This window comes from Suncus etruscus, chromosome 7 (assembly GCF_024139225.1).
Source record: "Suncus etruscus isolate mSunEtr1 chromosome 7, mSunEtr1.pri.cur, whole genome shotgun sequence".
NCBI lineage: Eukaryota > Metazoa > Chordata > Mammalia > Eulipotyphla > Soricidae > Suncus > Suncus etruscus.
Genome location: NC_064854.1, coordinates 41,539,970 through 41,557,547, shown reverse-complemented (window position 1 = coordinate 41,557,547; position 17,578 = coordinate 41,539,970). Strand labels below are relative to the sequence as shown.

General features: G+C 44.1%; 1 protein-coding gene and 1 non-coding gene across 2 annotated transcripts in view; one reads left to right on the top strand and one right to left on the bottom strand.

Moving 5' to 3' along the window:
* Positions 1-12,666, top strand: part of NVL (nuclear VCP like) — a 99,681-nt gene extending 87,015 nt beyond the window's left edge. Inside the window, exons 21-23 of the mRNA XM_049776439.1 lie at positions 4,313-4,401; positions 9,301-9,371; positions 12,429-12,666. Coding sequence (XP_049632396.1) covers positions 4,313-4,401; positions 9,301-9,371; positions 12,429-12,473 — 205 coding nt within the window. The 3' untranslated portion in view covers positions 12,474-12,666. The remainder of the gene's footprint in view (positions 1-4,312; positions 4,402-9,300; positions 9,372-12,428) is intronic.
* A 3,296-nt stretch (positions 12,667-15,962) lies between these two features.
* On the bottom strand, positions 15,963-16,066 carry LOC126015334 (U6 spliceosomal RNA). Its single transcript, XR_007498209.1, has one exon. It is a non-coding gene; the product is annotated as a U6 spliceosomal RNA (small nuclear RNA).
* Positions 16,067-17,578: the final 1,512 nt, after the last annotated feature.

Below are 17,578 nucleotides of genomic sequence, written 5' to 3'. Positions count from 1 at the left end.
TTTTTTTTTTTTTAAGAAACTTTGCTATCCATATTCTATTAGACAAGCCCATAAGGGGTCATAACCCACCATTTAAGAAGCTAGAGGAGCACTGGTGATGGGTGGTGTTCTTTACATGACTGAAACCCAAACACAATCATGTATGTAATCAAGGTGTTTAAATTAAAAAAAAAAAAAGAAGCTAGAGGAGCTGGAGCAATAGCACAGCAATAGGCCATTTGCCTTGCACACAGCTGACTCAGGTTCAATTCCCGGCATCCTCTATGGTCCCCCAAGCCTGCCAAGATCGATTTCTGAGCGCAGAACCAGGAGTTAACCCTGAGCACTCCTGATATGGCCCAAAACAAAACAAAACAAACAAAAAATGAAACTAAAGTGTAGGTATAAACAGCAGTGCTCTGCAGAGCCTCAACAGAAGATCTCTGTTCTGGAGCAGAGTGGGGAAATGTGGCCCTTCCTGAAGAGGCAGCTTCATTTTCTTAGGCACTAGGGAATTGATGTGATGAGTTTTTTGTTTCTTATTTTTGAGCCGCACCTAATGTTCTCTGGGCTTACTCCTGGCTCTGCATTCACAAATCACTTCTGGCAGAACTTGGGGGACCAAATGGGTGCCAGGGATTGAAACTATATTGGCTTCATGCAAGGCAAGCACCCTACCCACTGTGCTGTTGCTCCAGCACAGAAGCAAACATTTTTTACTGACTGCAGTTGGGAGAGGATTTTAGTACCCTGTTCTCTCAGCCTTAGTGCCTTTTTCACTGCCTTTCTACGAACATCTATCCATTTTCATTTGTTCTTCCTTTAGTTCAAGAAGGAAATTAAGTATTTCTGTCTTTAGCTTTCTTTTTGTTTTGTTTTGTTTTGTTTTGTTTTTGGGCCACACCCAGAAGTGCTCAGGGGTTACTCCTGGCTGTCTGCTCTGAAATAGCTCCTGGCAGGCACAGGGACCATATGGGACACCGGGATTTGAACCAACCACCTTTGGTCCTGGATTGGCTGCTTGCAAGGCAAACGCCTCTGTGCTATCTCTCCAGGCCCTTTAGCTTTCATTTGTTTGTTATAGTTCTGCATCTTGTTGTGTTTTGAAATATGTTTTTACGTTAATTTGCTGACTTGCTCCATTGGCTACAGAGACAGAAAGACACCAGTCACTAGAATTAGAACTGTCAGATTTATCTTAGAAAGAAAACCCTTTCCCAACTACAAACATGTTTGTAATCATGGTTCTTAAATAAGGATATGTATTAGGAAGGAAGGAGGGAGGGAGGGAGGGGAGGGAGAAGGGGAAAAAGAGAAAGAAAAGAAAAAACTCTTGGGAGCTATTGAAATTCCTCCTTGGCCCCAAAATGTGATTCTGATGCTATCAGGTGATATTTTTCCTCTTAGTCCTCCTTGGGAATCTTTATTTAGCAATATAAATTTATACATATCCACTGTCCTTGGACTTATATAAACACAGACCCTCAGTCCTAGGTGAATAGGGTCACATTTCTGTCTCTGTTGTATTAAAGTAAATGGCTCCTGAGGAAATCTGGAGAGAGTGGAGAGGCCTGTCATGTTGAGGCAGAGCAGTGGCTTGCTTGCCCCTCTGCACATCTCTGTCCGCTTTGTCCTTTGTGGACACCTGGGACATCTCAGTCTTCATTCTACCTCCCTAGTGTGAAGAAAGTGTCATTTTGCGTCAGTAATTTTGGCGTCTTAAAGAGCAGGTGGGAGCCTGAAATGTGCTAAGATGTTGCTATGTGTCCATTCTTGGGGAGGCCTCTGAAACTAAAAAGCACTCAGTGATGGGACTGGGGAGAGGGCATCGGGGTTTTCTTTGTGTACCCTAGATTCATCCCCAACTGCCAGTTGTAACCAGGCTAACCTCTGTGGTCTCTTTTTCTTTTCTAAATTTGTAGGAAGTCATAGAAGTATAAGTCAAAGCAAAATGATTCATGTTCTAAGATTGTATGAAAAAGACGGGAGCCCCTATCTAGAAGATATAAATAAATAAAATTAAGAGGAGAGACACATGTGCCATGTTATTTTGTTTGGTTGTAGGTGTTGTTTGTTTGGTTTTTGCATAGGCACAATAAACTTTGGGGGAAATTAGAAGGGTAATTCCCTTGGCCTAAGAGATACAGGGTGTCACTATCCATGAAACATACTGTCATAAGACCTATTAGTTGTCCAATCCCAAGATTTTTCTGTATGGTCCCAGGAAAAGTCCTACTCAGTCTTCTGTAATTACAGATCTTGATTTTCACTCATATCCTAGGATGAAGTCAGGGTGTCACAGAGCAGCTTCTGATTTCATCTCACCATTAGGTGGTGAGGTAGGGAAACCTACCCTGGAGCAAGTTGGTCCAGAACAGTATTAAGGCCTCCCCAGGGGAAGTTTGATTCCTGGTCCTGGTGCAGAAAGCTGTGCCACTTCTAAAGTTGGGATCCAAGGTTTAGGGTTGGCTGGTAAATGCCGATCTGTTGAGGCCTAACTCAAGTCCCCATGACAAATGTTCAGGGTTGAAGGCATCCCTGCACTATAAAATGTATGGGTTCTTATCCCTATTAGATAAGAACTTCTTTCAATACATAAGATTGCCTCATTTAGTGTGCTTATGCAAAAAGGAACAGTGCCATATGATATTACTGGTGCTTTGGGGATTAAGAATAATAAGCTAGACAGTCTATTACCTGATTTTGACCTGAGCTCAGATCCCAAGTAAGACTCTTCTACTAGAATTTCCTGTTAAGCAGATTCAAGAAGGGGGGGGGGGGAATAGGGGAAGCTACATCTACATATGGAAATAAACACTAAGAATTATAACTATTTGGAGCAATAGCACAGAAGCAGGGTGTTTGCCTTGCATGCAGCTGACCAGGACAGACCGGGGTTCGGTTACCGCAATCCCGTATGGTCCCCCTAGCCTGTCAGGAGTGATTTCTGAGTATAGGGGCAGGAGTAACCCCTGAGAGCCGCCAGGTGTGGCCCCAAAAGAAAAAATAATAATGATTATAACTTTTAAGGAAGTGCATCTACAGAAACATACAAAGGAAATATAGATATCCCCTTTAAGTCTTTTGAGATAGTCTGAGCGGGGGATAAAATCCAGGGCACATTTTCATCCCATACTGTGGTCTTGTAGAGTTTGAGAAATGGTTTATAACAAACAATCAGGGATCAGATAGTGTCCTTGAGCCAAATTCAGTAGCAAGAAGCAGTCCATAGTGAGGGGAGGTGGGAAAAAGACCGCATAGGTAAGTCAGCAGGAGCGGTGGCTGCAGCTTCTTCCTGGGGTAGGAGATGGGGGAACTGAGGTGTCCTTTCTTTTTTTTTTCTTTTTCTTTTTTCTTTTTTTAGAATGTGTCCTTTCACTTTGGGAGTTGGGTGGCACCTTGCTGAGGCAGAGGGAAGGTTCCGGTTCCTGAGGTGTTAAGAACTGAGGCTAAAGAGGGTTAAATAGGGAGAGTTAATGGATCAGGCTTGAGGGGATGAGAGGATAGAAGTTTTGTAATGGAGGGAGGATAATATATAAAAGGGGCTATTACACTATAGGCAGGGAATCATGCACAATACAGATTAGACAAACATAGAGGAGGTTACCACATACATACTCATATGCACATATAGATGGACAGAAATTGGGTTTTTATTTCTTTCTGGAACAGGTTTAAAACATTCTAACATTATCAAGAAATACCAGAAATATCCTGTTAAAGAAAAATGGTAATGAAATGCCAATTAATATCAGTGTCTTTCATTGACTCACATTGACTCACCTATTATGACTCCAGGTCAGCAGCTGGAATGATTAATTGAAGGCCTGCTTGTATTTGTCATACTTTAAATTTATGATCTGTCCACTTAGCTTAAACCTGAATCAAACCTTTGTGCTTTTTCCCTTTGAACTTGAAGCTATAAATTACTTTGTATATATGCTGACCTAGATGTTAAGTAGTATGTGAACGGGCCACTCTGTTTCAGCATAGGCCTTTGGAACATAAGTATGCGATAAAATTGTGTGTGTTTCTTCCCACTGACTGGATGGAGGCTTTCGGCTTTTATCCACTGTCAGTATCCACTTGGGAATCAGCATGGGTACGTTGGTATTTGCATGAGATTGTTTATGATTCTTCACATTATTTTCTCCATACTTCTAAAAAATTTGAGATCTTTGAAATGAAGAGTCAGCACTCTTTCATACTGAAAACAATTTGCCCTGACTTTATTGGTCACCTGATTAACATGTGACTGGGAAGAAATTTGCTGTCAGACTTCTTTCTTGGCTCTTGCAGTATCTAAGAATAAACAATAATGCATTGTTCACAGGGGTGCAGATCTTTCTGCTTTGGTACGGGAAGCTTCTCTCTGCGCCCTGAGACAAGAAATGGCTCGGCAAAAGAAAGAAAATGAAAAAGGTACAACTGTTTCCAGAACACCTCAGCTCTCATGCTCACACTGCATACCTCCACCACAGTTAACTTGGAAATCGAACTGTTTCCTATCATGTTATGCATGATATAAAAGAGATAGCACAGCGGTGTTTGCCTTGCAAGCAGCCGATCCAGGACCAAAGGTGTTTGGTTCGAATCCCGGTGTCCCATATGGTCCCCCGTGCCTGCCAGGAGCTATTTCTGAGCAGACAGCCAGGAGTAACCCCTGAGCACCGCCGGGTGTGGCCCAAAAACCAAAAAAAAAAAAAAAAAATAACCTTTTGTTTGTTTTAAAACATACCCGGCATTGCTCAAGGCTTACTCCTGGCTTTGCTTAGGAGTCAGTACTGGCAGGGCTGAGGGGACCAAATGTGATTCGGGAGTTAAGTTGGGGTTAGTTGCATGCAAGGCAAGTCCCCTGCCCTGGCCCGCTTATACTATCTCTCCTATCCCAAAGTGATCATTTTTCTGATGAGGAAACATTGTTTATTTAGAACCTGTGCCAGAGTTTTTTGTAAAATGACTGACAACTATAATAATTGGAAAGTTACTTAATGCTTCTCTGATTAAGTATTTTATCTTTTTTTTTTTTTTTTTTTTTTTGGTGAGCAGAAACACAATTTTTGTTTATTTGTTAGTAGCCACAACTAACTAAAACAGAAAGAGTAACTCTTAGGAGTTACTCCTGGCCATGCTTATTGGACTATTTGGAGTAGTGGGATCAAATCCTAGTTGGGTTCATGCAACACAAGCACCCTATCCACTGTCCTCTCTTTCTAGCCCTCATGTGACATACATGTTTTAGACAACTATTTAATTTCACAGATTTCATTCTGATGTTTCTCAATCACTTTTGGAAAACCTCTTTCATTTGCAAAGATGATGGCAAATGACCTTCACTGTAAAATGCATTCTTTCTCTCTCCTGGTTTTGAGGTTTGGGGGTTTGTTTGTTTGTTTGTTTGTTTGTTTGTTTGTTTGTTTGTTTGTGTACCGCACTTAGCAGTGCACAGGGGTACTCCTGGCTCTGTCCTCAGGAATTATTCCTGGCAGGTTTGGGGGACCATATGGGATGGGATGCCAGGTCAGCATGTTCAAGACAAACACCCTCCCCCACTGTGTTATTGCTTCAGGTTTAAATTGTATTCTTTGGGGGGGCCAGAGAGGTGGCGCTAGAGGTAAGGTGTCTGCCTTGCAAGCGCTAGCCAAGGAAGGACCGTGGTTCGGCGTCCCATATGGTCCCCCCAAGCCAGAGGCAATTTCTGAGCGCTTAGCCAGGAGTAACCCCTTAGCATCAAATGGGTGTGGCCAAAAAATGTATTATTTAATTCAAAAGCTTAGAAAACATATATATAGGGGCCAGAGAGATATTACTCAGATTAAGGGGCTTACATTGCATGTGACCCCCCCTAGTTTGTTCTCTAGCAATACAGGGTGCCCCAAATATCCCTGGTTAGGGGGCCCAGAAGTGTAAAACTAACAAACTACTGGGGTAGGAGGAATAGCATAGAAGGTCAGGTTTGCATTTGGCCATTGCTGTGATCCTGATTCAAATTCTTTTTTTTTTTTTTTTTTTTTTTTTTTTTTTTGGTTTTTTTTGGGGGCCACACCCGGCGTTGCTCAGGGGTTACTCCTGGCTGTCTGCTCAGAAATAGCTCCTGGCAGGCTCCGGGGACCATATGGGACACCGGGATTAAAACCAACCACCTTTGGTCCTGGATCGGCTGCTTGCAAGGCAAACGCCGCTGTGCTATCTCTTCGGGCCCCTGATTCAAATTCTTGACATCACCTCGTCCCCAGAGTACCATCAGGGATCATTCCTGAGCACCTGAGCATGGCTGAATGTGGCCTCAAAACCCACATATGTTAGGATTTGATTGTTTGGGATTATATGGGGTGCCAAGTTGACCCAAGCATTTTACCTGCTGTACTCTCTCTCCATCTATCTATCTGTCATCGCTCCAATTCCCCACGGATGTTAATTTTTTTGTATGTTGGGGTTTTTTTTTGTTTTGTTTTGGTTTTTGGGCCACATCCAGCGATGCTCAAGGGTTACTCCTAGCTTGGGAGACCATCTGGGATGCCGGAGAGATTGAACCGAGGTCCTTCTTGGGTCAGCCACATGCAAGACAAACGCCATACTGCTGTGCTGTCACTCCGGCCCATGTATGTTGGTTTATAAGCATGTAACACATTCTGCCATCCCAGCTTTCTAGCAGTTTGTATTTTTGTTACTCTGTCTTTAATGTGTTAATTGATGTCATGATGCCAGACTTACTGATTTGTTCGGCTCCATTTTTCTCTCCTCTTTGTCATCATAGTTGTTGTTTCAGTTGGGAAGGGGATGTCTGCACACACCTTGCTTTGGTGCTTTCAAACCCTTTGTGAGTTGCCCTTGAGACAGTCTGGGGTGGGTGTTGCATAGGTCCAGGCATGGAACAGCACTTACTTAAGCCACTTAGCCAGAGCCCCGTGGGTCCAACACCTCCTCTTTTAATGGGGAACAGTACCAAGGAGAAAACTCATTTTTAGCTACCTTTTGTATTTTCTTTTTTTGGGGGGGTCACACCTGGCAGTGCTCAGGGGTTAACCTGGCTCTGCTCAGAAATCACCCCAGGCACGGGGGACCATACAGGGTGCTGGAATTTGAACCACCGTTGGTCTTGGATTGGCCTTTTGCAAGGCAATTGCCCTATCCAACCCCTACCCTTTGTATTTCTAAGTAAAATTAGATCCTTTATCTCACATGATATTTTATCACCTTTTCTGTTTGAAAATGGAAAGTTTAAGTGTATTGTGGAAGGCATTATACTCACACTTGTGGCACCAGTCTATTTAACACTTAGCTTTTGATGTTCTGACCAGGTGCCATCCCACCACCACATGGCTTCTTTGCATCTCCAGGTGTGGCCCTGGGAGCTGATGTTGTGGGGCTAGAGCAGCATCACATCCTCCAGCTCCCACATTGCACCTCTGCCCCAGTTAACCAAGTATTACTGGAATGGTCACCAGGACCCCTTTCCCAAATTTAACTGATTTCATTTACTTATCTAATGGAATAATCTTATAAAGAATTAGAATCCCCCCTCTACTACTCAATCGGTATCACGATATTATATCACCCTGACTTTGCCTCCTGTGGCCCACAGGTAAATTGAGTTTGAGACCCTGGTATATAACTTGTGGTGGTGAAACTGGAACATCTTTGTACTTCCGTATGGAATCCATTTTTATTTCCAATTTAAAATTCTGGAATTGGGCCGGAGAGATAGCATGGAGGTAGGGCATTTGCCTTGCATGCAGAAGGATGGTGGTTTGAATCCTGGTGTCCCATATGGCCCCCTGAGCCTGCCAGGAGCTGCAGGTGTGACCTAAATTTTTTTTAATTAATTAATTAAAATTCTGGAATTATGGGATCAAAGCCATACCACAATGTGTTGGGTACTTGCCTTGCATACGACTGGCTCATATAGTCTTCTTTTTTGGTTTGTTTATTTTTTTTTTGGCCACACCCGTTTGATGCTCAGGTGTTACTCCTGGCTAAGTGCTCAGAAATTGCCCCTGGCGGGCCCAGAGAGATAGCACAGCACGAACCAACCAGGACCAAAAGTGGTTGGTTCAAATCCCGGTGTCCCATATGGTCCCCCGTGCCTGCCAGGAGCTATTTCTGAGCAGACAGCCAGGAAGTAACCCCTGAGCACTGCCGGGTGTGGCCCAAAAAAAAAAAAGAAAAAAAAGAAAGAAATTGCCCCTGGTTGGGGGGGGGGGGACCATATGGGACGCCGGGGGATCGAACTACGGTCCTTCCTTGGTTAGTGCTTGCAAGGCAGACACCTTACCTCTAGTGCCACCTCACCGGCCCCTCATATAGTCTTCTGAAGCCACCAGAACTGAGTACAGAGCCAGGAAAAAGCATCTGCCAGGTGTGACCCCAAAATAAAAAAAAATTCAGTGTTATGGAGGTACAGTGACATATAAAAGGTATGCAATGTAATGATTTATATATGTATATATTACTATGAAGTAAGCACCACAATAGCTTTATCTTGCATAATCTGTTAACATTCATGTTCTGTCAACTACTTTTTATTGTACAATTAGTGTTAACAACAATAGTCATTCTACATATATTTGGTCCCCAGAATTGGAGCTAGAGATATACCTTATGGAATATCAGGATTGAACCCAAGTAAAATTGAGTTAATATATAAATAATCACAAACTCTTATTGAAGGGAAAAAACATTTACATTTATTTGTCTCAAAATAAGGTTTTGATTGTTAGGGGGGGAAATTATCCTAAAATGTACATTATATGCTTAAAATGTTGATGCCAAATTAAATATGGTCAGATAGAGAGGCCCCTGAATGGACTGGAGAGCATCTCTCAGTGCAGGAGGTCCCAGGACCAGTCCCAAGTATTACGTGGTTTCTTCAGCACTGCCAGGAGTGTGCCCAAGCACTGAGCCAGGTGTAGCCCCTTGGTACAACTAAGTGTGATTTCCCCCTCCCTGCCAAAAGAGATCAAGTACCTATAAATTAATTAAAATGGAAAAAATGTCTAAAAACATTTTAAAGCAGGGGTCTCAAACTCACTTTACCTGGGGGCTGCAGGAGGCAAAGTCGGGGTGATCCTTGAGTGCAAAGTCAGTAGTAAGCCTTGAACATTGGGGCTGTGACTCAAACATTAAACAAAAAAAGCACAAAATGTCGTACGGAGGGCCGTTTGCGGCCTGCGGGCCTTGAGTTTGGGACCCCTGTTTTAAAGAAAAGAATGTACTGGCTTTAAATCATTAAGAGGAAAGAAGAAACCCTTTCAAGGTTTGAAAATCTCTCAAGAGAAACTGTTTCTGTGCTGAGTGTATATTGATGCATTTGCTCCATAGGTGAACTCAGAATTAATCAGAAGCACTTTGAAGAAGCTTTCAAGAAAGTGAAATCATCAATATCAAAAAAGGTAAGAAGTGTTATTAAATGGAGAACTGGCTAGAAATACCAGTATGTTTGAACTCCTGGAAATAATTGGCTTAGTGAGAGGTTCTGAAGAAATTTTAACTTTGGACAGGAGCAATAGTACAGAGTTAGTGCTTTTGCATGCGGCCAATTTGGGACAGAACCAGGTTCTATCCCCGGCATCTCATATGGTCCCCTGAGCCTGCCAGGAGTAACCCCTGAGAGCAATTGGGTGTGACAAAAAAAAAAAAAAGGGAAAATTTTTTAACTTTACTTGTTTCTTGGAGCCTCAATCTTAATTCTTCTAGATGGATTCTTTTTTATCTTTTAACTTTATTTATTTACTGATTGATTGATTGGTTGGTTGGTTGGTTGTTGGGCCACACCCAGTGGTGCTCAGGGGTTACTCCTAATTCTGCATTCAGAAATCACCCCTGTCAGGCTGGGGACCATAAGGGATGCCGGGATTCGAACCATCGTTAGTCCTGGATCAGCTGCCTGTAAGGCAGATGCACTACCTCTATGTTATCCGATCCCTAATTTCTTTCTCTTTTGTGTGTGTGTGTGTGTGTGTTTGTTTTTGTTCTTTTGTTTGTTTGTTTTTTGGTGAATCCATACCCGGCGATGCTCAGGTGTTATTCCTGGCTCTGCACTTAGGATTCCTTCATGGTGGTGCTCAGGGGACCATAAGGGATGCCAGGGATTGAACCTGGGTCAGCCACATGTAAAGGCAAACACCCTATTCATTCTATCATTCCAGTCTCTGGATTCTTTACTAATGTGTTCAGAGAGAAAATAATAATTTCTTCTGGGACCGGAGAGATAACACAGCGGTAAGGTGTTTGCCTTAGACGCAGAAGGATGGTGGTTCGAATCCCAGCATCCCATATGGACCCCCAAGCCTGCCAGGAGTGATTTCTGAGCATGGAGTCAGGAGTAGCCCTTGAGCGCTGCTGGGTGTGACCCAAACACCAAAAAAAAAAATTTTTTCTTCTGGGCCAGAGAGATAGCATGGAGGTGTAGGGCGTTTTGCCTTGCATGCAGAATGACATGTGCTTCGAATTCTGGCATTCCATTATAGTCCCCCAAGCCTGCCAGGAGCGTTATCTGAGCGTAGAGCCAGGAAGAATCCCTGAGCGCTGCCAGGTGTGACAAAAAATAAATAAACAAAACAAAAACTATATATTGACCTCTTCTGTTTCCATTGTCTCAGAATTCTTTGTTTTATTGCAGCCATACCTAGCCTTGCTCAGGGATTCAATCTGGGTTGACTGCATGCAAGGAAATGCTCTATTTGCTATACTATCACTCTGGCCTTGTCTCAGAATTTTTTCCTGCAACCTAGTTGATCATTTTGTTCTTTTATGTTTTTGTCACAGGAAATTGTGGTGTGCCGATTGTGGTCACTTCAGATGATAATGATGATGTGATGATGGAGGAGTAGTTGAGCGTAGGGGCCTAACTTAGATTCTGTTTCTGCTCCTTCCTCTGTTTGAATGATCTTTATATCTCTCTTTTTATTCACCTTGATTATCAGATATATGAATATTGAAAGTAGGAAGTAGAAACTCTTCAGTTGGTTTTGGCCCAAAATGGTTTTACTTTATGTATTTTGCATTTTCATATAAAGTGTATTTATAAACTTAATCACCCATATTCTTTAGAGTTTTGGATTTCTACCTGGGTTTTTCTCATGCTTACCCTGTTATTTATTAAAGATCTTTTCCACGGGCCTGGAGAGATAGCACAGCAGCGTTTGCCTTGCAAGCAGCCGATCCAGGACCAAAGGTGGTTGGTTCGAATCCCGGTGTCCCATATGGTCCCCCGTGCCTGCCAGGAGCTATTTCTTTTTTTTTTTTTTTTGGTTTTTGGTTTTTGGGCCACACCCAGCGGTGCTCAGGGGTTACTCCTGGCTGTCTGCTCAGAAATAGCTCCTGGCAGGCACGGGGGACCATATGGGACACCGGGATTCGAACCAACCACCTTTGGTCCTGGATCAGCTGCTTGCAAGGCAAACACCGCTGTGCTATCTCTCCGGGCCCAGGAGCTATTTCTGAGCAGATAGCCAGGAGTAACCCCTGAGCATCGCCGAGTGTGGCCCAAAAACAAACAAACAAACAAACAAAAAGTTCTTTTCCACGAGTGCCCTCATTCAGTGAACCTTAGTAGGACTGTTGCTTGGATGTCTTCTGGGAAGTCGAGAAGTTCTGATATGCTCAAGTCCCTCCTGAGCATTTGTTGCATTCACAAATGTGGGTAAAAGCCTGTGTGCTAATCTGGGGGTTTCTCGGTCAGAATATGCCAGATATAACCCTGTGTCTCTGAGCATGTGTGAACAAGGATGGCCACATGCAGTTTGCTCACACATGCAGCTACAGCTTAGGGGTCCTGTGGGCAAGATGCCTCTACTGTTGCTTCCCATTGCCAGTTAGACTCAGTGTGGTTTAGAATTTTCCTTTTTTCTTGAACTGGAATAGCAGGTATAAGGCTCTCTGGATTTTCTTGCCACACACAGCGATGCTCAGGGTGCTCAGGAATAACTTCTAAAGGTGCTGGGGGACCATCGGGGATGCAGGGGGCATTGAGCCATGTGAGGGAGGTGCATTTTCCGTTATGCTATCTCTCTGGCCCCTATATACAAGACTCGACCAGGTTTTCAGGGCAGTCTGAGAGCAGGTGTCACTTTGTAGAAAGGCGGTGTGTGGGTCCAAGATGTAGTTTCCGGGACTGCCATGACAAAAATCCAGGCACAAGAGCAGGGCCCCCTCAGTGTGTGGCAGAGTGAATGTTTGAATGCACTGTGTAGGCAAGTAGGTTTCTTTTATGGCCTCTCTTTCCACACAGCCACTGCCTTCTCCACCTTTACTCTTCCTGGCGTGTATCTATGTCTTCTAGGAAGGACAATTGTGTCAGATTGATGTCACTCTTGTTACCTCAGATTAAGCGTGTTAAATATGCCATGATTCTCATGTATTCAAGATTGGGATTTTAGCACAGGAATTTGAGGGGGCCACCCTTCAGCCCATAACTGATCAGCTCCATGCCTGTTTTTTAATTCTAGGACCAAGTGATGTATGAAATTCTGCAGCAGTCCCTCAGCAGTTGACCTACCCAGCAGCAACTGAGGCCCAGAGATTGGGCTGGCCAAGGAGCCCAGATGCCCCCAAGTTGCCTACCTGCAGCTTGACACCAGTATGGTCTTGTGGAAGCATCTGTTGTCACATGATTGGAGCTAAAGAGGTTCTCACTTGGTCAGACATGCATAGAAAGACTCTACCTCCACTTTAAGAAAAGGAAAACTCGGGGCCGGAGAGACAGCACAGTGGTATGGCATTTGCCTTGATGCGGTCAACCTAGGACGGATATGAGTTCAATTCCTGGCATCCCATATGGTCCCCCAAGCCTGCCAGGAGCGATTTCTGAGCACAGAGCCAGGAGTAACCCCTGAACACCGCCAATTGTGGCCCAAAAATTAAAAAAAAAAAAAGAAAAGAAAAGTAGCATTTTTGTTTTGTTTTGTTTTTTAAATAAAAGCTGATGAAATGATGCTTTCAAAGTAAATTTAGTTTATTTTCAAACTGTCCCGTGTTGTGTTCTATGTCACAGTCACAGTTAAAATGATTTTTCTGAATGATTGCCAACCCAGTGATACTATGTATACTATGCTTTTCTTTTTCTTTCTCTCTCATATACACACAGTATATCTTCTACAAACTATGGTAATCTACGTAACAAACCATCAAAATCAGGAAGTTAGCAAATATGCCTTTACCATCCAAAAATCATCAGGTTTCATTCATTTCTTTAGTTTATCTCATTGATGTTCTTTATGGTAGCGGATCAGTACTTTTGCCCAAAGCAAAAATAAAATGTCAACGTAGTCAAAACAAAAATAATCTGGTATGTATGCGTAGGATATGGAAAATGGCAGGTTTTTTTTTTTTGGTTTTTGGTTTTTGGGCCACACCCGAAGGTGTTCAGTGGTTACTCCTGGCTGTCTGCTCAGAAATAGCTCCTGGCAGGCACAGGGGACCATATGGGACACCGGGATTCGAACCAACCACCTTTGGTCCAGAATCGGCTGCTTGCAAGGCAAACGCCGCTGTGCTATCTCTCAGGGCCCGAAGGTTTTGTTATTATTGAAAGTTAAGTTGAAGATCCCAACTAGCTTGTGGAATTTAACCCAGCCTAAACATAAAATGTAAAATTCCTTAAGACATGGGACAGGCTGCATTATCTGTCAGCTTTGCAGGCAGGAAATAAAACTGAAATCACAGTGAGGGTCACCAGCACATCTCCAAAAAGGACACCTGTTGTAAGCATGATCTCTGCTAACCACTGTTACATTCCCTTGGCCTCCAAATGCATTCTGGGTAGGCAGATGGCATTCTCTTTTATACAAAAAACTAAGGTGAGAGCATGTTCAAAGTCACCCGCTCACATTAGGTTGGCTAGAATTCTCTACAGCTTTTTAACTTTCTGTTGTTAAAAAAAAAAAAAATGTACTGTGAAGGCCAGAGAGATAGCACAGCAGTAGGGCGTTTGCCTTACACACAGCCGATCCAGGATGGATAGTGATTCAAATCCCAGAGTCCCATATGGTCTCCCGTGCCTACCAGGAGTGATTTCTGATCACAGAGCCAGGAGCAACCCCCCCCCCAAAAAAAAAAAAAAGAAAAACCAAAGTTGGGGCCAGAGAGATAGCACAGCGGCGTTTGCCTTGCAAGCGGCCAATCCAGGACTTAAGGTGGTTGGTTTGAATCCCGGTGTCCCATATGGTCCCCCATGCCTGCCAGGAGCTATTTCTGAGCAGACAGCCAGGAGTAACCCCTGAGCACTGCCTGATGTGGCCCAAAAACCAAAAACAAAAAACACAAAAGACAAAAGTACTGTGGGCCAGAGAGATAACACTGCAATAGGCCATATGCGTTGCATGTGGCCAATTCAGGACAGACCCGGGTTTGGTTCTAGCATTCCATATGGTCCTCTGAGCCTGCCAGGGGCAATTTCTGAGCACAGAGCCAGTAATAACCCCTGAGCATCGCCGGATGTGGTCCAAAAACATATTTTAAAAAGGACTCTAGCAGCCGGTGCGGTGGCGCTAAAGGTAAGGTGTTTGCCTTGCCAGCGCTAGCCTAGGACGAACCGAGGTTTGATCCCCTGGCGTCCCATATGGTCGCCCAAGCCAGGAGCGACTTCTGAGTGCATAGCCAGGAGTAACCCTGAGCATTACCGGTGTGACCCAAAAACCAAAAAAAAAAAAAAAAAAAAAAGGACTGTATGGAAACATAGAGAATTTTATCCATTCCTGCATTGTCAGCATTTTCACTGAATACTGAGCACTCATTACATAAACAGGGATCAACTCAGAACCGAGGGATGTGTGACTGAAATAGCTGATTGTTCCACAATGTTCGTTATTCCCTCTAGTGAGCAGGGCCCTTGTCTGGCTAGCAAACAGCAGTGATGAGAGCAGCTTCGATTGTTCTTAAAGAAAAGGCCCTTGTTAACTCTGGGCTGCCCACACTGAGCCATGTATCTTACCCCAACAGCCAGGGCAGAATGTCCTCCAAACCACATCTTGTTTCACTGACGTTTAGTTATTGTAGGGTGGCAGCTTTGGGGCCACACTTGGCAGTACTCAGGACACACTTGGTTCTATACTCTGAAGTCACTGGGTTGTATGTAGTTCTTAGACAAATTTGGTGCTGGGTGGAATTAAATTAGATGGGCCCCCATGCAAGGCAGCAAGCTCTCTCTCTCTCTCTCTCTCTCTCTCTCTCTCTCTCTCTCTCTCTCTCTCTCTCTCTCTCTCTCTCTCTCTCTTCTCTCTCTTCTCTCCTCTCTTCTCTCTCTCTTTCCTCTCTCTTCTCTCTCTCTCTCTCTCTCTCTCTCTCTCTCTCTCTCTCTCTCTCTCTCTCTCTCTCTTCCCCTCATCCCCTTCCTTTTTTTTTAAATTTTTGTTGGGGTCAGAGAGATAGCATGGAGGTAAGGCATTTGCCTTGCATGCAGAAGGACGGTGGTTTGAATCCCAGCATCCCATATGGTCCCCCAAGCCTGCCAGGAGCTATTTCTGAGCATAGAGCCAGGAGTAACCCCTGAGCGCTGCCGGATGTGACAAAAAAAAATGTTGTATTTTTGGTGCTCAGGGAGTACTCCTGGCTTTGTGCTTAGGAATCACACTCCTGGCAGCCTGGTAGGCTTTGGGGACCAAATGGGATGCTAGGAATTGAAACCAGGTCAGCCACATCCCTCTTTTTCTTTTTTCCCTTTTATACACTGTTGTGCAATATGGTTACTTAAGAGGTATCATGCATATCACTTTTATCTGCTTTCAGCACCCAGTTCTTGCCCAGAATGATAATTTCCAACTGTCATTATAATAGAGATCTCTTCTCTACCCTAACTTGCCACTTTGTGTGGCAAGCTTCCTACCATGGTCTAGTCTTCCTGGCCCTTGTCTTTATTGTCTCTAGATATTATTACTATACCATCTTTTTATTTTTAATCTCACAGAGCACCCACAATTTGTATTAAAAGGAAAATGCTGTTTCTTCCTAGCACAACTTTGAAATGATTTTTTGTTTGTGTGTTTTTTTATATGGAACGTTTCATGAATTTGCATGTCATCCTTGCGCAGGGGCCATGCAAATCTTTGTATCATTCCAATTTTAGTATGTGTGCTGCCGAAGAGAGCACAACTTTGAAATTTTTTTTTTTTTTTTTGGTTTTTGGGCCACACCCGGTGACGCTCAGGGGTTACTCCTGGCTATGAGCTCAGAAGTCGCTCCTGGTTTGGGGGACCATATGGGACACCAGGGGATCGAACCGCGGTCCGTCCTAGGCTAGCGCAGGCAAGGCAGGCACCTTACCTCTAGTGCCACCGCCCGGCCCCAACTTTGAAATGTTAAGTCAGTTTTAACCATAGAAATGGAGACAGTTTGGGACTGGAGAAATGGCATGGAGGTAGGGTGTTTGCCTTGCATGCAGGACAGTGGTTCGAATCCCGGCATCCCATATGGTCCCTTGAGCCTGCCGGGGGTGATTTCTGAGCTTAGAGCCAGGAGAAACCCCTGATCCCTGCCCAGTGTGACCAAAAAAAAAAAAAAAGAAAGAAAGAAAGAAATGAAGACAGATTAAGAGGGGCCAGAATGGGGCCTGAGAGATAGCCTGGAGGTAAGGTGTCTGCCTTCCAGGGTGGGGTGGTTCGAATCCTGGCATCCCAAATGGTCTCCTATGCCTGCCAGGGGCAATTTCTGAATGTTGAGCCAGGAGTAACCCCTGAGCATTTCCCGGTGTGACCAAAAAAAAAACAAAAAAAGAGGGGCCAGAGTGATAGCACAGTATGTAAGGCATTTGTCTTGTACAGGGTCCTCCCAGGTTTGATCCCTGGCACGCCATGTGGTCCCCTGAACCTGCAAGAAGTGATTTTTGACTGCAGAGTCAGGAAGTAACTCCATGAGCGCTGCCAGGTTTGGCCCAAAGTCCCATAAAAGTAGTAATTAATTAAGGGGCCGGAACAATAGCACAGCAGTAAGGCGTTTGCCTTGTGCACGGCCAACACAGGACAGACCCTGGTTTAAATCCCACCATCCCATATGGTCCCTTTTGTTTGATTTTGTTTTTGGATCACACCTGGTAGCGCTCAGGGGTTACTCCTGGCTCTATGCTCAGAAATCGTTCCTGACAGGCTCGGGGGACCATATGGGATGCCAGGATTTGAACCACCATCCTTCTGCATGAGAGGCAAATGCCTTACTTCCATGCTATCTCTCCAGCCCCCCATATGGTCTCTTGAGCCTGCCAGGAGCTACTTCTAAGCTCAGAGCCAGGAGTAACCCCTAAGTGTTGCTGAGTATGACACCCCCCCCCCAAAAAAAAAAGTAATGAAACCCTGTCTCTGGGGACATGGGGAATAGTTGTCTCAGCCCTCAAACTTGCTTTTTTTCCCATTACATTTACATCTTTTTTTTTCCTTTTTTATTGGATGGTTTGGGGGGCCACATCTGGTAGTGCTCGGGGGTATTTCTGACTGTCAGGGGTCTCCTAGTGATTTTCAAGGAACCATATATGGTGATGGGGATCAAATCTTGGTCAGCAGCATACAAGTCAATCACTTGAACCCCCTGTGTTGTCTCTCCAGTTCCTCTTTTCTTATTTCCTAGTGCTTAAGTTATTCCTAGTAAAGGGGGGGAGGCGCTTTGTGGTGCT